The 23,176-nt window shown below is 57.9% G+C and overlaps 1 protein-coding gene across 3 annotated transcripts in view; it reads right to left on the bottom strand.

Moving 5' to 3' along the window:
* Nucleotides 1–23,176, bottom strand: part of MORN1 (MORN repeat containing 1) — a 48,309-nt gene that overhangs the window by 17,613 nt on the left and 7,520 nt on the right. For all 3 annotated transcript variants that reach the window (XM_044236959.1, XM_044236958.1, XM_044236960.1), the window contains exons 7-10: nucleotides 16,271–16,367; nucleotides 15,406–15,516; nucleotides 7,282–7,405; nucleotides 6,704–6,873 (exon numbers count right to left, since the gene is read on the bottom strand). In XM_044236959.1, the coding sequence (XP_044092894.1) occupies nucleotides 6,704–6,873; nucleotides 7,282–7,405; nucleotides 15,406–15,516; nucleotides 16,271–16,367 (502 nt within the window). The remainder of the gene's footprint in view (nucleotides 1–6,703; nucleotides 6,874–7,281; nucleotides 7,406–15,405; nucleotides 15,517–16,270; nucleotides 16,368–23,176) is intronic.

Here is a 23,176-nt window from a genome sequence, read left to right on the forward strand (position 1 = left end):
AGTGGTCCCTGAATCCCAGGGGCGACACCCTGCCCCAGGAGAGCCCCAAGCCCCTACTGGGTCAGTGCAGGGGCCTGACCCAAGCACTGTGCCCTCTTATGGTGGACAGACAGCCGCAGGCAGCTCTGGGCTTGAGGAGAAGCAGGCCACAGGCTCCACGACGTGGGGTGGAGGCAAGCATGGCTCTGACCACGGGAGACCAGGAGCCCCTGTTAGCTGCTCCCAAGAGGGCGAAAGGGTGCACGGGGCAGCTGGCTGGGTGGGCTGGTCCCCACCCCACTCGGTGGCTCAACGGTCGGAGGCAAAACTTGAGGTGAATCAGGACACAAACACAGTCTCCATCGCTGCCAGGCCTGGTGGCTCTGGGTGGTCTGGGGCCTGTCCAGCCGACGGCCTAAATCCCCCAGGCCGTGGGGGCGGGGGCCCCCCAACCCCCCACCCCAAGCAGCGTTTCCTCACCGCGGTGTGAGCCCCCTGGAATAGGCCTCTGGGGCCACAGCCAGGGAGAGAGAGATCTGAGCCAGCTCTCGGGGCAACCATCCCCCCCAGGCACGCCCACAGGGTGCCGCACCGGCAAAGCCTGATGGAAGTCCGGGCCTGTCTGTCCCCCTCCTTTCTCTCCAGGGTCCCCCCAGAGACCCACTGCCTGGGGTCCAGTGAGTGCTCCTGGCCTGGAAGCAGGAAGGAGGGGAAGCAGGGAGCCTGGGTGGCCCGGTGGGGAGGGGAGATGTGGTCTCAGGCCCCGGCGGCCGCCCAGCCCTCGGGGGCGTCACTTCAGGCAGAAACGCCCCTGACCTTTGTGATGGTCCCATTGGTCTTCTCTGCATTGGCCTTGGAGGCACCGGGTTCCCTGTTCCTACTTGTCCCTGACGGTCCGTGTGCGTGGTGGGATTCCTCAACAAGAAACCTACAGCACAGGGGTGCCTGGGTGGCTCGGTGGGTTAAGGCCTCTGCGCTCGGCTCAGGTCATGATCCCGGGGTCCTGGGATCGAGTCCCGCATCGGGCTCTCTGCTCAGCGGGGAGCCTGCTTCCCTCTCTCTCTCTCTGCCTGCCTCTCTGCCGACTTGTGATCTCTGTCTGTCGAATAAATAAATAAAATCTTTAAAGAAAAAAAAGAAAACGACAGCACAAATTTCCCTTTAAAAATATGGATCTTTCGGGCCAGCTACTGAGCCATAATCAGCCACGGACGATCAGTACTAAAACGTGTCAGCACCCCAAGAGGCGGCGACATTTCCGAAAGTTCTCTGCTACACTTTCCGTCCCTCTTATCGGTGAGATTGGGTTAGTGGCAAAGGGCACCTTGATTTTCAAAATCATCTTACGATGACGGGTGAGTCTTCGTCGCTCCCGTCTGATGAATACTCGAAACCGTTTGCTCAACAAATGGAAAAGACGGGGCCTCTCAGATCAGTTGGAAACATTCCCTGCGCGGGTTTTGTGCATTTGAGAGAGAGAGAGAGAGAGAGTGAGAAGCAGTCTGAGGTGCTCTCCTTGCTACAGCTTTATTAGGTTCCCAAATCCAATCCCTGGCGGAGTGTCTGGGCCCCTGGGTTCTGCTGCCTGACAATGTCCCGCAGCAATTATCAGCACCTGCGTTAGGACTCAATGGGCCTAAATTGCCGGGGGGGGGGGGCGAGCAGACACCCCACTGACGGCAATTAACATAAAAGGGTGCTACGTTTAAAGCTGTGGGTGGGAATTACAAAAGGTTAAGTGTCTAAATATAAAAATCTTTTTGAATATAACATCAGTGTGCTTTGTTACTGAAATGTGGGCGCTGTAATTTCACCAAAATAGGGTTTGGAAAACCTGGCGATCATCCACGCCCATGAAATCGCCTGTTCTTCTCAACGGAAGGCAACTCGTCTGTTCAAAAGTTAGAACAATTCAGCGACTGAAATATTTCATATCAACAAAATAATCAAACACTGACTTTCACGACCGACGCGAGGCCTCTGGAAAGAGAGAGCGTTTTCCCTCTTCATTTTACAGTTAAGGAATTGGAAACCAAGGTTTTAGAGTCTTTACTTTCTTAATTGTGGGTTGGGTGGGTGAGAAAAGGGCCGAGAAGCAGGTCCCCGTGGGGCGCGGGGTGTGGGCAACGGCCTTGCCCCGGCAGGCCCAGCTCCACGGTCTCAGCGACCAGAGAGGCCAGGCGAACATGGCTGGGGAAATCTGGGGCTGGGGCAGGGCAGGCGGGGTCCCCCTGCGCCTCTCTGCTGGCCGGGGACTGTGCTCCATGTCCCCCGCCCCCCACCAGTGTTGGCACACGAGCTCAGGAATGTGTAGAGACAGACACTTGTTGTGTTAGACGCCGCCCCCTCCGCTTGGGTTCCTGCTGCAGTGCCTCCCTGCAGCGCGGCTCCAGCCCCTTCCCTCCCTCCTCTCCCGGGCACCCACCCTCCAGGCTGCTGAGAATGGAAACCCTGAAGTCCTCGAAAATTTGAGCGTTGAGCTGGAGCACCCTTCAGTTTGGCTGGCGGGGCACGGCGGGCGCGGCCGGGGGCCTTGGGGGCCCTCCCAGCCCGCATCCAGCATCACCCTCAGGGGCAAAGGCTGCAGGGGAGACCCGCCAGGGGTCCTGCGATGCCGGGCCCTGCACGAAGGCTGCTCGGGGGGCAGACCTGGTGGCCAGCACCCACACCCCGGCCCTGCCTTTGCTCACCCCTTAGGTTAGGGAAGGGGACCCCCGTCCAGGGCTAGGGGGCTGCCCGCACTGTTTCTCGACTGTGAGCGAACCCTGAGCAGAGAAGCAGGGCAGGGTACAGGCTGTTGGCACTGGCCGGCCCGCCACAGGGCCGTGGCTCCCCGTGCCCTTAGCCGCTCCTGAGGCTGGGGGACCCTGTCTCCCACACCTCCCGCTGGTCTAACAGGCTCAACTTCTTCACCTCCAGGCCTGGTTTTACCAAACCCAATGATCACCGCCTTACAGCCTGGTTGTGGGACGGGGGACGAGCTTGAGGGGCACGGCGGGCTTCCTACAAACAGATGAAGGGGGCGTCACTCGCCTCGACCATCCCCGGAGGTGGTGGAGGCCCAGGGCCTTGCTCTCAGATGTAAGCCAACGGCGGGTATGCTCCTGTGGCTTCCAGACCCTCAGGCAAGGATGGCTGGTTGACACAAAATATCTTCCCCACCCCGACTCCGGGTAACAATCTGGTCTTGGCTGGCAAACTGCATCTCTCGTCTCCTTGTGGCCTGGTGTGGTCATGTAACCAAGTTTTGGCCAATGAAGGGTAAGTGATGGTGGGTGTCTTCGAAGGGGCGTTTATTAGAAGGGCAGGCCTGTGCTCCTTCTGCTTCTAGTTCCCGGGGTCTAGAATAGGGGTGTGATGGCTGGTGCCTGTGCAGCCCCCTGCGACCACGAGGTGCAGGAAGGATGACAGAGAAGAAGAAATGGGGACAGGGATCCCTGGTGATCCCGGGGGCCGTCGCCCCGCCACAGAACTTCCACGTGAGAAGTGAACACTGGTGGAGTTGAATCCCCCACTGCTGTCAGAAGCGGGTGCCCACGTGAGCCCGGAGTATGGACCTGGAAGGGGGCTGCTCCTGGCCAGCAAGAGCGTGGCCGCCGCCGTGGGATGAGGCTTCAGCGAGAGCCGGGCCACGTCTGCCTGTGCAGTGGCGTGCGTTCCGTCGTGGGAGGGCGTCCAATGCCGCCTGTGACCCGGGGCTGAGAGAGAAGCCCCGGCCTTGGAGTCTATGGGCTGGGAGAACATTTCTGCTCTGGGGCCACAGAAAGTAGCTTCGAGAGGGACAGTCACCTGGGAGATGTTCTGGCCGTGGCCTGTTTTAGGCATTGTGTCGACCGAAGTCTCTGCCTGAAACCCTCCCGGCTGTGGTCTCTGCCCTGCACTTGGGAGGCCCGTCACTGTCCTGGCTGCAGGCTGGGTGTCGCCAGTGGCTGCTCCCCGAGACTTCCCAATGTGTGTGGCCAGCCCCCACGGAGCAGGTGCTCCACAGCCCGAGGCCGGCGCACTGTCACCTAGGTAGGCAGACGCAGTGACCCTCGGCTGGAGACCCTCTGCTCGGTGCAGGCCTGAGTGGGGCTCGGGGGTCCTCGGTCAAGGTCTGGCGGAAGGAAGGGAGGCGGGATCCAGGAGCCACGCAAGAAAGCTCTGTGCCAGGCCAGGGTAAGGGGGAGTGGCGCGGTTCACAGCTTGCCTTGGCGAATACAGACCTTCACTCATGCGAAGGAAAGGGCCCCGACATACGTTCCCCATACGCGTGGGGCTGCCGCGGACGGTCGCATTTTTGCTGTCTTTCCAGATAACGATCAAGAGAACTTGCTACTATCCCCACGTAGGCACTGAATAAGCCACTTCATTAAAAAAAAAAAAAAGCGCCTTGCCTACTTCCCGCCCAAGTAGCTCCGCGTCCCCCTGAGGTCTTTTCTGGGTGTCCCGCCGGCAGGAGGGCCTCACGCCCTGCTGAGCTAGTGCCTCCCACAGCCCCACAGCACGAGCCCTCGCCCTGGCCCGCACCGCCATCACCTGGCCTTTTCTCTTGTTCACGCTGATGCCCACCGCCTGCCCGGGCAGAGCTGACCTACGCAATGGCTTCACTGCCGTTTGCAGAAGGCACCAGAGGACAGCCGGCCGGCCTGTGTGTCCGTGACCCAGAGCTGACCTGAGCTCGCTGCCAACACGTCCGGAGGGCCTGGGCACCGGTGGGGCGAGGGGAGCTCTGGGGCAGCTCTGGGGACAAGACACTGTCGGCGTGAGTGTCCTCCAGAGCGTTTGGGGGTGGACTGGTCCCCAGAAGAGACACAGCGGCACAGGGGACCCTGCCTGACCCGTGGGCAGGTGTGCACGTCGCCAGCATGCCACCCTGTGAGGGGACAGGAGGGGCCGCCATGGGACTGGCACTGTCCCGGTCACTTTATAGAAGAGGAGGCCTGTACGGAGAAGCTTGGCCAGAAAAGGCAGAGAAGCATCAGCCCACGTCTGCCATCAGCCCCAGACGCACCAGCCGCGGACCCGGGACGTGGTGCAGCCACCGGATGCCCGCAGAGCTCCAACCCGAGTGGCCCTCCCGAAACCCAAGACTTGCTCCCCCTGGTCTCCCCAAAGACCATCTTCTGTGGCGCCCCACCCCCATCCTAGCCAAGCTGGAAACATCTCTGAACGTGCTGGCAGCCCGACACAGGGCCCCGAGTGTGGGGTGAGGCCCGTTCCCCGAGCAGCGAGCGCCCCAAACTTGTACAGAGGGCTGGGCCCTGGGCCGCCTGCACCAAACGTCAAGGAGCAGACGCAGGCCCCTCCTTCTGGGCCTGGTTTCCACGGAGACCTCATGAGAGGCTCCGAAATCCCTCCCAGTGGAAGGCGAGGGGCCCAGCGAGCGTTTTTATGCGGAACTGTGAGAACTCTTCCGCTCCGCAGTGTAAGGCTGCCTCCGTAAACTGCGCTGGAAGCAGACTAGAGGTCGCGGCCCCCCAAGGCTCCCCCCCACCCCTGTGGCATGGGGCTCCCCCGGGTGAGGGCCCGGGCCTGGGTCTAGCCATGGGCCCTGTGCCAGCACTCCAGGTCGGCCCGTCCTGCTCTGTGACTCAGGAGTGCTCGCACGCGCTGTCCGGGGCCGGGGTCCTACCTGCGGGGATGGGCCCCTCTTCAAAGGCCCAGGAGCACGTGAAGGCCCCCACAGCTAATGTGCACGTGAATTTGCCCAATGGGGATCCCGGAGCCCCGTTTCCTGAGCTTGCTGTGGTCCCTGAGGATCTGGTGCCGCTGCTCCTGAGGCGGGGGGGCGGGGGCACAGGGGACCAGGCGGGACCCCACGGCCATGCTCGGCTGGGACGCCGTGGGTGACGCAAATGCCCCCCCCCCCGCAAGATGAAGGCCGTGGGACTGCAAGGCATCAGGCCGTGTGGGAGGCCCACGGACCCGGGCACAGTGAACGGCAGACGTGAAACTTGGATTCACATCCTGAGCTCCGGCCCTTGCTCTCCGGGAGTCGTTCAGAATAATCCACGGAAAAGCCAGGCCAGGCCCTCCACGGCTGCAGGTTTTCAGGCACCAGGAGCCAAGTGCATACGAAGGTGCTGTGTGCTCTGGGCAGGCGCGGAAGCAGCCAGAAAACCGGGCGAACCCTCGGGACCGTTAGGGCTGCAGATGGTGGCTGACCTCGGTGGGGGGACAGAGGGGGCACAAGGGCCAGTTCCTACACTCGGGTGTCCTGTCCAGGCTGACCACAGCCTCCTGGGGACAGTGGCCTTGGTGGGTTCGCCTCGGGCCCAGCCCGCGGTCTGACAGGTGCAGAAACAGCCCTGAGCCCGCCAGCCTAGCGTCTGTCCTCTCCCACCAGCTCCGGGCGCGAGTGAAACGGCCTCACTTTACACTGATGGCGATGACCAGGTGTGCCCGTGGGGACTGCAGGACGGCCCCTGTGGTGGCCCCTGGGATTGCTTGTTCCCAATGCTACCGTGGCGCGGGGACTGCGCCCGAGGGGCCTGGATGGCCAGGACAGGGAGCTCCCAGCCTGCCCTTCAGCCCACAGCGCTGGGGACTGGCCCTGCAGAGGGACACCTGCTCAGGCCCGGCCCCATCTTCCCGGCACGGTCTGTCTCCTCCAGGGTCCCCATGCCTGGCTTCTCAAGGCTTTAATTTCCTCCCGCCCAGGTTCCAGTGCACCGGCTGTCCCTCCACACGCCCCTAAGCACTCGGGCCCACTACCGCCAACCAGCTGGCTAACGGCACTCACCGGCAAGGCCACTAGGGATGGCCCTCTGGCCGCAGGACATGTCTGATGCCAGCGCCAGCTCGGGGTCTCTGGTGGGGAGCCGCGGGTCTCTGGTACTTTCCAGCGCAGCTCTGGGCTCTTGGCCCCCAGACTTGGGACTCCACAGAGGATAGGCCACGCAGTCAAACCCGCTGTGGAGGGAATGGGTGGGACCGGGCTTTGCTGGATGCTAAGCTGAGGGTGCCACCTGGCTGTGGGGGGCACGGTGGCTTGGGGGCCCTTCTGGGGAGGAGGAGGGGCGGAGGCAACCACCCCGAGACCAAGATGGCGGGAAGGAAGGGCGGGGAGAGTCTTGTTCCGGGACCAGGTGATATCTCGCTGCGGTCCCAGCCCTCGCTGCCCGCCCCCTGCCTGGCCCCCACTGCTTCCTGTTCCCTAGACGGAGCTGAGCATGTCCGCGGGTCGCTCCTGTGTGCCCAGTGCCCTTGGGGTCCCGGCTGGTGTGGGAGCAATGTGGAGATGGGCCTGGGTGGAGCAGGTCCGGGCCACGCCTCTTCCCCCACGCCCCCTGGGTGACGTCCAGGGTCGCCCATACTCACAATGGGGTCTGGATGGGTGTCCCTCGGTCGTCCTTGTCCACGTTGAAGAAGCTGACCTCCGAGTAGGCCGGGAGCTGCACATACCGGACGCCGGCTGAGATCTTCAAAACCCGGCCGTCCTCGCCTGGGGAGGGAGAAAGGCTGTGCCAAGGAAGGGACAGAAGGGCCACAAGAACCCAGGTCTCTCCCTCCCTGTCCTGGCCTAGAGCCTGTGAGGGGCGCGTGGCAGCGACGCTGGCCCAGGCCGCAGCTACGTTCAACTCAAGCTCCCTGCCTCCCTGCCCCGACTTCTCCTGCCCTCGCTGGGGGCCTGAGCCTCAGGGCACCTCACTGCGCTTCCGGGGGGCCTCTCCCTGTTGGTTGTCCTCGGGGCCATGGGGGTGGCCCTGGCTGGGAGCAGACACACTGGAGGCCTATCTCTACCACGGTCCTGCCTTTGGCGAGACATTGCTGCTTGCTACTTCCCACCTCTGGGCCCTTGTCTGCACGCCCGAGGCACCCAGCACAGGGCCTGGCCATGTGGGCTCTGGGTCCGGTGCAGAAGGACAGCCGGCAGCACCCACCGAGCAGGGTCAGTGCAGGCCCACCGCCCAGCCCCTGTGGAAGAGGAGACGTGGCAGGCGACAGTGTGAGCACTCGGCTTGGAAGGAGAGTAGAGAGCCACAGCCCCCGGGATTTGATTGACTTCCACTTCTGGTCACCACAGAGTACCCGGAACCAATTCATAACCCACTTGCAGCACCCAAAAAAGGCAGAGAAAATACAATGATGGTGCGATGGCTTTCCAAGATCCTGGGCCTCAGGCAAGGACAGCGGCCCCTGAGAGAGGTGGAACAAACGGCGTGGACTCCCCGACTGTCCAGGCCACGGGGGGGGTCCGGGTGCAGGGAGAGGGACTGAGTGAGCCCAAGAAACTCCTCAGTGAGCAAACGGGGCTGGGAGGCCAGGAGGAGAAGCACACAGCAGGGGTCCTGGAGTCCTGGAGGCAGAGGAACAGAGAGGCGAGGGACCTCCGGGGACACAGTGGAGCACATACCTGTGCTCGAGCAGGAGGAAATGCCCAGAGGCCAGGCTAAGAGCCACAGGGGAGGGCGGGAGGGACCTGGGCTCGCAGGGCACTGGGAGTGGCGCTCACTCCTGCTGGCCACACTGGGAGAATGGATGCCACAGCACACGAGACAGGACTCTCAGAAGGTCCAGCTTCAACAGTGGGGATCATGGGTCTCAGTCGGACCTCTCCTCCACACCTCACACGTCACAAAGGCAAAACCTGAAAGGATCAAACTGTTTCCAAATAAGCCAACTGTGCTCCAGAACAAAGTCCAAGAAGAGTTACGAGAACACAGAAATACCCAGCCACCAAACGGTAAAATCCTCCGTGTCTGGCACCAATCAAAGATTACCAGGCAAAGAACGCAGCAAAGTGCGTTCCGTAGTGAGGAGGGACTGCAGGCAACTGAAATCGGCTCAGAACACACCCAGATGTGAGGATTAGCAGGAAGGACCCTTCTCCAAAGTTTTTACTGGACCCGTACTCCACGTGCTCAAGACGTAAGTAGAGACGAAAAAGATATAAAAATAAAGTTGAACTTCTAGAAACAAAAACTATGAGATAAAAAAGTACACGGTATGTGATCAATGACAGATGAGATATTGTAGAAAAAAATTCACGAACTTGAAAACGTAGCTATAGAAACCACCAACATGAAACACCAGGAGAAAAAAGGAAAAAAGAGGAAGAAAAACAAAGGTAAAGTGGAAGGAGGGAGGAAGGGGGAAGGGGAAAAAGAATCCACGGACAGTGAGGCAAGTTCAAGCACCCTAATAACGCGGGTAATGAGGCCCCTGAAAGAGAGGAAGAAGAACTGTGATAGAAAAACAATTTGAGGAAATAAAGGCTGAAAAATCCCTCCATTTTTAAAAGATTTATTTATTTATTGGGGTGCCTGGGTGGCTCAGTGGGTTAAGCCTCTGCCTTCGGCTCAGGTCATGGTCTCAGGGTCCGGGGATTGAGCCCCGAGTAAGGCTCCCTGCTCAGTGGGGAATCTGCTCCCCCCTTTCTCTCTGCCTGCCTCTCTGCCTACTTGTGATCTCTGTCAAATAAATAAATAAAATCTTAAAAAAAAAAAAAGATAGATGTGGTTAGAATGGATGAAAAACTAAGACCCAACAATATGTTGCCTATAAAAAGCATACTTTATTATTTTTAAATTTTTATTTTTAAAGATTTTATTTATTCTTTGACAGAGACATAGCAAGAGAGAGAACACAAGCAAGGGGAGTGGGAGAGGGAGAAGCAGCCTCCTCACCAAGCAGGAAGCCCAATGTGGGGCTCAATCCCAAGACCCTGGGATCATGACCTGAGCTAAAGGCAGAGGCTTAACGACTGAGCCATCCAGGTGCCCCAAAAAGCACACTTTCAATACAGACTTACATAGGTGAAGAGTAGAAGTATGGATAAAGATACACAATGCTATTTAGGAGAAAGCTGAAGCGACTATATTATTATTATAGGAAGTAGTTGTCACAGCAATGATTACACCAGGGATGAAAAAGGAAATATTGCACCGATAAGGGGTCATCTAATTAAATGACATAAAAATCCTAAATGTTACACATCTAATGACAGACCTTCAAAATACATGGTGCAAAAAATGATAGAAATGAAATCAGAAATAAGCAAATCCTCAATTACAATTGGAGATGTCAAGATACCACTGTCAGCAATTGATAGAACAAGCAAACAAAAAATCAACAAGCACATGTGACCTTGAAGGATAGTATCAATAAAATCCACCTGATATGTATAGAATGTTCCACCCAACAAAAGCAGAAATCATATAATTCTCAAAGTGCACACACAGCATTTACCAAAATAGAACAAATTCTATGAAAAAAGTCTCCAAATTTGGAAACAAAACAACATATCTCTAAATAATTCATGGGTCAAAAAGGAAATCAAAAGGGAAATCAGAAAGCATTTTGAATTGAATGAAAATGAATGCAAAACCTATCAAAAATTTCAGGATGCAGCTAAAGCTGTTCTGAGGGGGAAATTAATAGCAATAAATTCTTGTGTTAGTAAAGAAAGGTCTGAAGTCAATTACCTTAGTTTCCATCTTAAAAACTAAAAGAAGGGGTGCCTGGGTGGCTCAGTGGGTTAAAGCCTCTGCCTTCAGCTCCGGTCATAATCCCAGGGTCCTGGGATCAAGTCCCGCATCAGGCTCTCTGCTCCATGGGGAGCCTACTTCCTCCTCTCTCTCTGTCTGCCTCTCTGCCTACTTGTGGTCTTTGTCTGTCAAATAAACAAATAAAATCTTAAAAAAAAAAAAAAACTAAAAGAAAAGAAAAAAAGAGCAAATTAAATCCAAAATAAGAAGCAAGGAAATAACATCATAATAGGAATTAATGAAATAGAAAACAGAAAATAATAGAGAAATCATTGAAACCAAAAGTTGACTGTTTACCAATGAAACTGATAACCTGTGGCCAGATGAGTCAGGCAAAACAGAAAGAAGAAATCAATAATCCTTAGTAGGAGCAAAAGAGGTGATATCAGTGCATTAAAAGGAGATGAAGGAGTATTATGAAGAAGCTTATGACAATAAATCAAACAACTCATGAAATGAACAAATATTCCTTCAAAGACACATACACCAAAGTTCACTCAAGAAGAAGTAGACAACCCAAATAACATTATAGCTACTTAAAGAAATGGAATTAGTAGTTAAAAGTCTTCCCACATGGGACACCTGGGTGGCTCAGTGGGTTAAGCCTCTGCCTTTGGCTCGGGTCATGATCTCAGGGTCATGGGATCAAGCCCCACATCGGGCTTTCTGCTCAGCGGGGAGTCTGCTTCCCCCCCCACCGCCTGCCTCTCTGCCTACTTGTGATCTCTCTGTCAAATAAATAAAATCTTTAAAAAAAAAAAGTCTTCCCACAAAGAAACGACAGGCCTCAATGATCTTCATATTGAAATCTGCCAAATATATAAGAAAGAAATAATACGAATTCAAGGCAGACTCTTCCAGAAAATTGAAACGTGAAGTCAACATTACCCTGATAGAAAAACCAGACTAACATATTAAAAAAAATTGGGGGCACACAGCTTACTCAGTCGGTGGAGCATGTGATTCTTAATCTTGGGTTATAAGTTTGAGCTCCACATTGGGTGCAGAGATTACTTAGAAATAAAATCTTACAAAAAAAAAAAAAAAAGAAAGAAAAATTCAAGACCAATATCCCTCATGAAAAACATGTAAAAACTTTAAAGAAAATTTTAGCAAATGGAATGCCCAGATAATTCAATGGGGGGAATAGCAGCCTTTCAACAAATGACGCTGGTACAACGACATTCACATGCAAAAGAATGTAGCTGGACCCTGCCTCACACCACACACAAAGATGAACTCCAAATGGATTATAGTTCTGAATGTAAGAGCTAAAAATATAAAATTCTTAGAAGAAAATACAGGAGTAAATTTTCATGACTCTGAGTTAGGGAGTCTTCTTAGGTATGAAACCAACAGCATAAACAAGAAAAAAGTAAAGGAATTGCACTTTACCAAAATTCAGACCTTCTGTGTTCAAAGGACACCATTAAGAAACTGCAAGACAATCCACAAAATGACAAAAAATATTTGCAAATCAGATATTTGGTAAGGGGACTTATATCCAGAATACATAAAGAGACAAACACCTTTTTGTCTTGTTTCTGTCCTAATAACTCACAATCAAAAGGCACATTACCCATTGTTAAAATGTTAATTTTATTTAATTTCTTTAAAGATTTTATTTCTTTATTTGACACACAGAGAGAGAACAAGCAGGGACAGAGGGAGAGGGAACAGCAGGCTCCCCGCTGAGCAGGGGATCTGATGTGGAACTCAATTCCAGGGCTCTGGGATCATGACCTGAGGTGAAGACAGATGCTTAACCAACTGAGCCACCCAAGTTACCCATTTTTTAAAAATGGGCAAATATATGAATAGATATTTCTCCAAGGAAGACATACAAATGGCCAATAAATATCTGAAAAGATGCTCAACATCATTACTTGTTAGAGGAACGCATATCAGAAGCGCGAGACACCACTTCATCCCAGTAGGATGGCGAGAACTACAAAGACTGATGGCAACAAAGGCCGGCAGGGACGTCGAGCCATTGGAGACCTTGGTCAATGCCAGTGGGAATGGAAAATATTGCAGACAAAAGAAAGAAAACACATTCAGACTGGAAAGGAAGAAGCAAAACTGGATGTTTTTGCAGATGACATGATTTTCCATACAGCAAAATCCCAAGAAATCCTCAGGAAAAGCAGCAGAGCTAGCAAATGAGTTCAGCAAGGTCACAGGACGTAAGATCAATGTTTTAAAATCAATTGCAGCCGGGGCGCCTGGGTGGCTCAGTGGGCTAAAGCCTCTGCCTTCGGCTCAGGTCATCATCAGATCATGATCCCGGAGTCCTGGGATCGAGCCCCACATCGGGCTCTCCTCAGCAGGGAGCCTGCTTCCCTTCCTCTCTCTCTGCCTGCCTCTCTGCCTGCTTGTGATCTCTGTCAAATAAATAAATAAAAACCTTTAAAAAAAATAAAATAAAATCAATTGTAGCCTAGCAATTCCTGAAATAAAGGTAAGGAAACAAATCCATCCATAATAATATAAAAAGAACAAACATGACTCATTAATTACTGAACCAACTATAATTAAGTTATAAACAAAATATTGACAAATTACTTATTATTAATAACTTTAACGAGACAAGTGCAAGACTTGCACACTAAACATTACAAAACATTGGTGAGAGAAAGTACAGATATAAACAGATGGGGAGGTGTCCCATGTTCATGGATAGGAAGATGCAGTGCGGCTCATGGTGGCTCTTCCCGGCCAGAGTCAAAGTGGTCCCTAACAAAAATCCCAGCAGGCTTTTTTTTCCCCCCTGCAGAAACTGACAAGCTGATCCTTAAAAAACTGTATAAAAGATGAACTTCCCAGAATAGTCAAAACAATTTTAAAAAAGAAAGCAGAATCGGAGGAGTCTTTAATTTCCAAACTCAGAGTGAGGCCACAATAATGAAGATGGTGTGGTGTGGGGACAGACGTATGGGTCAACAGAGCAAAACCCAGAGTCTGCACAAACCCTCACTCTGACAGTGAAGTTGTTCTCGACTGAGGTGCTGAGGCATTTCAATGGGGAGAGGACAGTCTTTCCGGCACATGGTACCACAAGAGAAAAATGAACTTAGAACTTTATCTTATCCAGAAAAATTAACTGAAAATGGATTGCAGAAATGCAAGAGCAAAACTTCTAGCGGAAAACAGGAGAATATCTTTGTGTACTTGGGTCGGGCTAATTATTCCTACATACATTACCAAAATTATGATCTATAAAAGAAAAAATTGACAAATCTTCATCAAAATTAAAAACCTTTGCACTCGGGAAGGCAGCATTAAGAAAATTACAAGATGGGGTCACCTGGGTGGCTCAGTCGGTAAGGCGTCCGACTCTTGGTTTTGGCTGAGGTCATGATCTTAGGGTTGTGGGACTGAGCTCCGACTCAGGCTCTGTGTTCAGCGGGAGTCTGCTCGAGGTTTTCTCTCCCCTTCTGCTCCCTCTCCCCACTCGCATGCTCTCACTCTCAAATCAATCAATACTTTAAAAATGCTTAAGGAAAATCACAAGATGAGACACAACGCAAATAAATGATTTGCAAAGCTGTAACTGATGAAGAACTAGTATCCAGAATACATAAAGAACTCCGATAACTGAAAAACAAGAAGAGCAAACAGCCTCATTTTAAAAAATGGACGGCACAGTTGGATAAACATTTCTCTAGGGAAGATGCACACGGGGCCAGGTAACACACAAAAAGCTGCTCGGCACCAACAGTTGGGAGGGAAGTGCGACTCAGGGCCTCAGCGGGCTGGCTGACAGTCCCGGATGGCTGCGGATGGGCAGGGTGGGGGGAACCGAGCCCCATGCGGCTGGTGGGATTGTGAGCTGGTGTGGCCACTCTGGGAAACAGTCTGGCAGTTCCTTGGAAAGTTTACACATAAATCTGCCATCTGGCCCAGCAGCTCCACTCAGGGGTGCATGACCGAGACGCAGAGAACACAGGCCGCACGGAACGTGCCCCAAACCTTCCCAGCTGCCCAAAGTGCAGGGAACTGAACGTCCACCAACAGATGAGCCGGGAAACCAGGCACAGGCGCTGTCCGTGAAGCGCCAGCACGTCCACGTGGGTCACCGCAACCAAGGACACTGGTCACTGATGCAGAGCCTGAGGCCACAGGTTGTGGGACTTACTCATCCAAGTGCCCACAGAGGGCACATCTGTGGGAGCCGGGCTGCCGGCGGGCAGCAGGGGTCTTTCTGAGGCGAAGGAAATGGTCTGAAGCAGAACCAGGGGCTGGTTGGACTCTACTCTGTAAATTTCCTGAAAATCTAGGAATCACTTAATACTCGAGAATTTCGAGCCATAAAAACGACACCAAAATAAAGTTGCTAAAATGAACCGACTGTGACTGCCTTTGCTCGGTGCTGCTCATGGCGTCCTCGTCAAAGCTTGCTGACCCCAAGCAAACTAGCAGACCCTACGCGTCTCAGGCAGGCATGTACTGCCGGCGGTCCGGCCCCGGCCACCGCACCGCGACCGCCGGGGCGCTGATGGATGCGTTCGGGGTCCTCCGCCCTGCCGCCGGGCCAGGACGCCCCTCTCCGCACCGCGCAATCTGCTCATGGGCGGGAAGGGCTCTGGCAGGTCAGCTGCCCAACCTCTGTGTCGCCACTCCACGGATACCATTTCCCAAAACACAGCTGGACTGGACATCTGTCCTCCCCTGATGACCCATGGAGGACACAGGAACTCGCCCCTCGTCAGGCACAGGCCCCCGCAGACACCAGCAGCCCCGAGAAGCCACGCATCGTCCTGTGAGCTGCGCAACGGCCATGGGCACACGCCCATGCACGCACACGGGACTCACACGCCCCCTCTGCCAAGGCTCCAGAGACGAGGACAAAACAAGAGTTACTACGAGTGTCCCCGCACCAGAAGCCACACAGGCATCTCGTCCCTAACCCTAAGCACCGGACGTGTGCAGCCGTCACCCTGGAGACACTCACCCTCGGCCACTTCCCCACTGTCCTGCTGCAGCTGAACGCTCACGGTGAAGGAAGAGCCCTGAGCCACGTCCATCACCTCCGGACCCAAAATCACGATCTTCTTGGCTTGTGCTGGGAGAGAGCAGAGCAGAGCGCGGCACAGCTGAACGGCGGGGCCGGTGAGGCCGCAGCAGCTGGAGACGGCGTTCTCGGTGTCCACTCCCCTGCGTCCCCAGCCGCTAGCGGCACCAGGGTTCGGGTGGTTAAAGCTTAGGACAGGACGCAGTCTGACAGAGGACGTGTGGGTCAGGAGGGAGCTCCCACAGGCGAGCGTGGAGGGCGGCAGGTGCCTTGCGGAGACGGTGGGCCTGGACAGCCCTGCTCCGTTGAGGGGGGACGACCTGGCCCTCAGCAGGGGGAGGCCAGAGCCCGCTTCAGCTGGCCTAGGTGGACTCTGGCGGTGGCTGAGACTCCGCTGGGGGGACGCGAGGACACATCCTATGCCCCCTTGCCAGAGGCTTCCCCACCCAGGCGTTCCAGCAGCCCTCACGTGGGGTGGGCTGGGAGCCGGGTCTCTTCCCAGGGCACAGTTACAAAAGCACTCCCGGGGGACCCTGTGGAAGGCTGGCTTGGCCCCCTGGCCCCCCGCACCCTGAGATCCTGACCTGAGCCGAAGGCAGACCAGTCGCAAGCCCTTCTGAAACCCGACTGGAATGTGTTTTTCCTAAAGGGGCTGGGGTTTTAGATCCCACTTCACCACTGACCCCAAACACCTCCGGATTCAGCATCCCTGTGTGAGCGCCTGTGGCCATCGGAGACAGAACTCAGCAGACCCCGCTGTGACCCCACGAGAAGACCGGGAGGCAAGGGTGGGAGAGGCACCTACCCACCGGGTGGCCATTGATCCACATCCCATGGTAGACGGCCCCGGAGCAGTGGGTCAGCTGGCCCAGGCCGCTGAAGACGTCGCTGTGCCACTGTCCCTGTGGAGAGAGCCGTGTGCACTCAGAGCCCACGGACGACACGAGACAGCAGGCGGAGGCCCGGGGCCCTGCAGGCACCAACCCCCACCACAGGCGAGGACTGAGGCTGCTGGAAAACCAGCCCCGAGGGGCGGCAATCACGTGGTACCGCCCTGCCTCCAAGTCCCTCTGCCGTGGAATCGTGAGAAGCCCGGGAGTCTGGGGACAATGGCTCATATGCGAACGCTCCAAACGGGCACTGGGAGCACAAAGGCCCTTTCAGTAGCCACTGGCGCGCGAGGGGCCCCCACCAGCAACAAGCCCCCTGCGGGGCAGCACCCCGCCCCCCCCCAGCAGCCTCTCTGAACCGCAGGCAGGCGGCGGGGGACAATGTGAGAGCCACAACTGCGTCCGTGGAAAACGTCAAGGTCCTGATGGAATTACTCCTGTTAGAAGAAAAACTGGCTGGAAGCCCTGTGGGTCTATGCGCTCCTCTGAGGGAGCTAACGGGGCTCCCATGTCCCTGCCCTGCTCTCCCGCGGCCCGGGCGCTGTCAGTGCCACACGGAGGGCGCTGCCCGCAGGTGCCATGGGAGGCAGCTCAGCGCCTGGCTCTCCCTTGGGCGGGACCATGAGGGACCACAGGGCTGTGAGCATGGCCCGGAGAGCCACAGCTCTGCAGAGCTCGGACACCCCGAGCCTGGGGGGCGACTTGGAGAACAGAGTCACCTAGCACCAGGGCTGTGGGGCCAGGTCATGCTGCAGGGTGGGGGCGGGACCTCCATGGCCAGGCTCCAGCACAGCTGGCCCCTGGGCCAGGGCACTGGACAGCTGGCAGGAGGGGCTGGGCTGCCTGCTGGGGTGCCAGACTGCCCCCCACCTCAGGGGAGGCCCAGAGAGCCGAGTCAGCCCCAGGATAGCTCGGGCAGCCTTGTGGTGCTCCCAGGACGCTCAGGGCCATGAGAGGCTGAGGTCGCGTTCTCCAGGAAGTGGCTCACGTGTGCAGGTGACGGGCCGGACCGAAGTGGAGGTGAGGCCCTGGAGTTGCAACCCGTGGGCCCCACTCTGTTGTCCTGACTCAGGGAAGGGAGCCTGCTGGCAGCTGCGGGGGCCACTCTAGAGCCAGCATGGGCATTTGGCCCTGCAATCAGGGAGTCACTGCACACGTGTGTCCACGCTTGGGGTGACGTACGCGCCCCTGCTCCCACGTGTGCATCTGCGTATCCATGTGCAAGTGTGTGCACCTGCGTGTCCGTGTGCACACGTGTGCATCTGTGTGTCCGTGTGCACATCTGTGTATCTGTGTACATGTGTGTGTGCGGTGGGGCTGCTCTCTCAATGGGATGGGCAAAGGGACCTGGGCGGGAGACAGCAGGGCGCGCTGGGCTGGGCTGCTGTCCGTGGGTCAGTGTGGGGACAATCCTGAGAGGGCAGGGAGGCCTGGGTGGCTCAGTTGGTTAAGCAGCTGCCTTCGGCTCAGGTCATGATCCCAGCGTCCTGGGATCGAGTCCCACATCGGGCTCCTTGCTCGGCGGGGAGCCTGCTTCTCCCTCTGCCTCTGCCTCCTACTCTGTGCTCGCTTGCTCTCTCCCCTTCTCTGACAAATAAATAGAATCTTAAAAAAAAAAAATCCTGGGAGGGCAGGGGGCCTGCACGCTAAGCCCCTGCCCCTGGGGACTCTGCTTGCTGGGAGCCGGCGGGTGAGGCGTGGACGTGAAGACGACGCTGGAACGGTTTGTTTGCCCGGAAACCCTTTCCCTCACGACACCATCCTCGGACTTGAGAAGTCACCGGTTTCAACTCAGGCGACAGGACTCTCAGCCAAAGAACGCAAACCCCACAGGAGCCAAGCCACGTCCACTGCCCCCGGCACCCACTGTGCCCTCTACTGAGAACCACGGGGCTCAGTCTCCAGGCCTGGCAGCAACAGCGGGTACAGTGGGATGCGGTCAGCCCGGACAGGGGCTCAGGCTGGGGGCGGCGGCCACGGCGGGGGCTGTGCCTCCAGAACAGAGCCTTCATGAGGGGCTCATCACCTCTCCCCGGCCTCCCTCGCCCTCCCAGTGGCAAGAGCTGTGCCCACTGCGTGCCCTGGGCAGGCCTGCCCCCTGCCCTCGCCTCCCGGTCTTCACTCCCATCCCCGTGCAGGGGTGCTGGGGAGGGGCGTGGGGCCGTGGAGCCTGGCCACGTGCTCAGGGGCTCTCCCCGGTGGGAAGCTGGGATTCAAGACGCTGGAAACTGGCCGCGGAGTCCGGTGTGCACAGAGCACCGGCCCCGCCCACGCCCACGGTGGGGACGTCCACTCCGCCCTCGCTTGGCTCCCCGTCGCGGGGCTCCAGATGCTCCCGCCAGATGGAGCGCAAGCCTGCCGCGCTTCCTAGCGGACATCCCTTCCCCGGCCTCCTGGAGCCTGGCGTCAGAGCTCCCACGGACAGGCGGACGGACGCTAGTCATCAACTCTCATCCGGCTCCCTCAGGGCCGCGGGAGGCTCAGGACAGGCCGAGAGGCTCCCTAAGCTGGGAGCTGGCTGCTGGCCCGTCGTCCGCCTCGTCGCTGTTGCTGCCGCGAGAACGGCCACCTCTTGTCTCCGCGCTCCCTCCTTCGGCCCAGTCCTCTCTCTGCGAAGCACCCACGCTGCTTCCTAGAGGAAGGCACAGCCTCGGGTTGCCTGAGAGGGAGCAGACTGGCGGGTCCTCCCACACCCAGAGATGTCCAGGGCGGCCGGTGGGACCATGTGTCCCACAAGCACTCCAGGGGCGTACGGGGCTCTGTGCTTCCTCTCCACTGTTTTCCCGGGTCGTTCACAGGCTGCTGGGGTCTGTGGGGGCTGGGTGTCTGCAGCGCTAACACAGGACTCCCCAGGACAGGCGTGCTCCGGGGCGCGGCGTAACTTGCCCAGCAGTGCGGAATCTTAATTGATGTTATAAATCATACCTTTGAAAATTCCGCCCTTTCTCAGCTGACTTGCACCCAAAGCATGAATCAATACTTTAAAAAGCGTCGCACAGAGGGGGTGGGGGGGGTTGCCCCCAAGGACAGTTGGGGGGCGCATCCCACCCGGGGCAGGGGCTCCCTCTGCTCTCTCCCTGCCCCTCTCTGCCCTGCTGAGGGCTTGTGCACTGTAGGGTGTTGCAGGAAGAGGGGGCAGGTGGCTGTGTCCACACCACAGACACCGGCGGGATGGGACCCAGCATTAGGAAGTGGTCTTGCGGGATGGCGGGGAGCCAGGCCTGTCACCCGGCAGCTGCTGGGGGGGGCCCTGGAACCCCAAGGGGGTGTTGTAGATGCCTCCGCGGTGGGCCCACCTCTGCGCACCCACAGCTCCCAGGACAGTTGGGCCGCTGGGATGAGAGCCTCCTTGGGTGCTCTCCTGGGCACACGTGGTGGGAATAAACTGTGAGAAGAGCCGGATTCTCTTCTCATTTTAGGGAGCTTGTTCTGTTGGTTCTATGTTCCTTTCCTAGGGAAGAGCTACTGTGCTTCTCCACCTGCCCCCCCCATGCCCCCCGGTGCCCCCCAGCACACACTGAACGTCCAGCCTGGCACGTGGGTCATGTCCTGCCTGTGGCCCAGGGTTTGGGTGGCCACAGCATGAGGGCCCAATGGCCCAGCTCCCCAGTGTCTGCCCTGGGCGATACTGGGACGGCCTCCCCCGTAGTCGAACCTCGGAGCTGTAGCAGAGGACCACCGCCCGGAGGTCACGACCTTGTACACCAACAAAGGGTGGTCTGGAGTTAGGTCACATAAGCGGATGTGGCCCCAGGCCACCTGCCTGGGCCCTGGGACTGTCCAAGGGGCCTGTGTCTCCAGCTTGTGGGGCAGCCTGTGGGGTTGCCATGGACACGCAGGCCGGCACGTCGGGGCACAGGTGTGCCTCCTGCTCATCTGTGTCCCCAGCAAGAGCAGGTTCATGGCTGTTGTGTTCGATCTCCATGACCTTGCTCATTAGTTCCTCGGCTGTCAAGGTGTGCACTGTGGCTCTACTGCCTTTCTGTGTCTGTTTCTGATGCCTGCTGGTGTGCGGACCGCACAGAGGACACAGCTGGCCCCCACGACCCCTCTCCTGTGTGTGAGCAGACCCAGACGCCCGACTGTCCTGTGTGCTGTGCACCCCTGCAGTCAGGGCCCCACATTCCTGGGGACATAAAGGCCAGCGGCATTCCCAAAGACACCCAAGTGAGCACAGCGGCGGCTGGGAGCTGCCAGCAGGGGAGGACGCACAGAAGGCCGGCCACCGGCCCCGTGCAGCAAGCAGGTGTACCAACCAGCAGGCCTCCCTCTGGGAAAGCCAACCCGAAAAACACAGCCAGCGTGCATGGAGAGGCGCCCAGGGATGGCCGGAAGCTGGCAGCTGCTGGTGGGGACCACCCTGCGGACACACGGTAGGGACCACTCTGCTGCACAGTCACCGAGGTTCCCTGACAGCTTGGATCTGCTTCCATTCTGCGGGGGACGTGGCTCGCCTCCACGGAGCAGTACTGGCTCCTGGGCTCCACCAGGGATTTCCGAACGCTGTCCCTCTAGGAGCGGCTGCCCTGTGCCCGCGTGGATCACTATACTACAGCCACGTCCTCTGGAGGAGCCAGTAAGCTTGCCGCTGCTGGGCACGCCTGCCCCCATGTCCCTTGGAGGTGGTCCAGCGGGTGCAAGCCCAGAGCCTGGCGGTGACCCGGGCAGAACCTTCAGTGGGTAGCAGGGGCAGGAAACGTTCTTTCCAAGATGAGCCTCCCCAATCCAGCCCGTGCGGCTCCCGTGACGGGAGAGGGAGAAGCAGTTCTGGCTTAGGGATACGTTGTTTTTATGTTGACAGAAGACGCTAGAACATGATCTTCAGGAGTGGACTTTGCCCGGGACTAACTTTTTAAAGGCTCCTTACAACGGTCTGCATTGGGGAATCTGGTGATGAGGCAGCAGGAACCTTGGGGCAAAGGCGCACGTGCCACGGGAAGGCAGACTTAACGGAGTGCGAGTGGGGGGGTGTCCCGGCTCCCCGACTCCATGTGGTCCTGAGTGCGCCTCTGCAGGTGCCACCCCTCCTGGAACTTCCCCTTCTCTGGGTTTGGCAGGTTCTCTGTCCGATTCGGCTGACACAAGACACGGCCAAGGGACAGCTCGGCCTCTACTGTCTAATCTTTGAGGAAATAAAATTACCTCAAAAATAAATAAAAGTCAGAAGGCCTCATGCGGGGGCCGGCACTCCCTGGGAAGAAAGCAAGAGGTGGACAGGCCCTGCCACATCTGTAGGCACAGGATGGTTCATGCGTCCCGGCCGTGTGTGTGGCAGAGCCTGTGCTCCCCGGGTGACAGCCGCTGTCAGGGCCGGCAGTCCGGCCAAGGGCTATGCCGGGAAGGATGGTGAGGCCGGGCAGACGAGCCCAGCAAGGACGGAGGGAGGCCACATCCCTCCATGGCGGCAACGTCGGCGCTGGATTGTGGGCAGGGCCAGAACACGTGGGGACGGCCGTCTTCAAGGGCAGGAGGGACAAGTGCAGCCGAGGGTGTGGACAGGTCGGAACCGACGCACGGCCTGCGTGGGAGCGGCGCGGGGTTCCCCAGAAATCCAGCCGGGAGCCACCACGTGGTCCAGAAGCTCGTCTTCTGCGCGCATGCGCCCCGAAGGCCTGGGTGCAGGGGCTGAGCGCTGTGCCCCCCACGACCCCGGCAGCCGCGCGCACGAGGGCCCAGCGGTGGGAGCAGCCCCACGTGGGTGGACGGACGGAGGAGCAGCACCGGGTCCCTCCGCGTGATGGACTGTTATCCAGCCTGAGAGAGGAAGGGGCAGGGGCAGGCGGAGCTCAAGGACTTGGAGCTCAGGGAGACCAGCCGCTCCCGGCAGCACAGGCCCCGGGGACTCCCCGCACGCGCGGCTGCCCCGGGAGTCAGATCCGCGGAGACAGAAAGGGGCGGGGTGGACGCCACAGGTCGGGGGCTAGTGTTTCCTGGGGGCAGACGTCAGTCTGGGAGATGGAACGTCCTGGAGACGGGCGGTGGGGACGGGCGCACGACAGTGTACTGTGCTGCACGCCGCGAGCCCTTAGCGGGAACAGCGCGAATTTCACGTGAGGCCCGATTCACGATACACGGAGATGTTTTGAAAGGAGGCGGACTGTTTGCTCCGCGGGAGCCCAGGGAACGCGCGGACCGCGCGAGACGCGCCTTAGGGTAGCGCCCAGCTCCCTCCCGCGCTGCCCGGGCTACGGGGTGACCCTGATAACGGGGGTCGGAGGTCAGGCGTGAGGCGTCCCTGCAACGCGGAGAGGCCTGCGCGGGCCCCGGAGCCTGCGCCTTCCCCATGGGCCAGGCGGGGAGACAGACCGTGAGCGAAGTCTCCCAACGGCTCCAGAATGAACGCTGGTGGCCGCGCCGTGTCGGAGAGCGCCGGGTGTCCAAGGGCACCGCGTCCGAGGTTTCCGAGTCTGAGGTCGCCGTGTGGCTTTCCTGGGCTCAGCCCTTCTCCACGTACCCCGTCTGCACGGCCTTCTGGAAGCTGGTTAAGAAGGTGGCCAGAGGACCAAGGATGCCGTGAGGGACCCCCACGCCTGCCCTCTGGGACCTGGTGCCACTGGAGTCGTCTCATCGGCGTCCGGGCCGTGGCGAGCTGGCCGCACACGTCCCTGCCGCCGCGCGTGGCTGGGGCGGCCCACAGACACGGCAAGCACCACGGAGGACGGCGTCCCCGCAGCATTCACAGCAGCAGGCGGCCGGACGGTTGTCCCAGGTCCTAGGGCACGACGCCCCGGAAAGTTGGGAGGTTGCCAAGCAAAGAGAAATGCATGTGGACACGGGTCTGCATCCTGGGGGCGACGTGGCCGGACGACCAGCCTTCCGTG

This window comes from Neovison vison, chromosome 2 (genome assembly GCF_020171115.1).
Source record: "Neovison vison isolate M4711 chromosome 2, ASM_NN_V1, whole genome shotgun sequence".
Lineage (NCBI taxonomy): Eukaryota > Metazoa > Chordata > Mammalia > Carnivora > Mustelidae > Neogale > Neogale vison.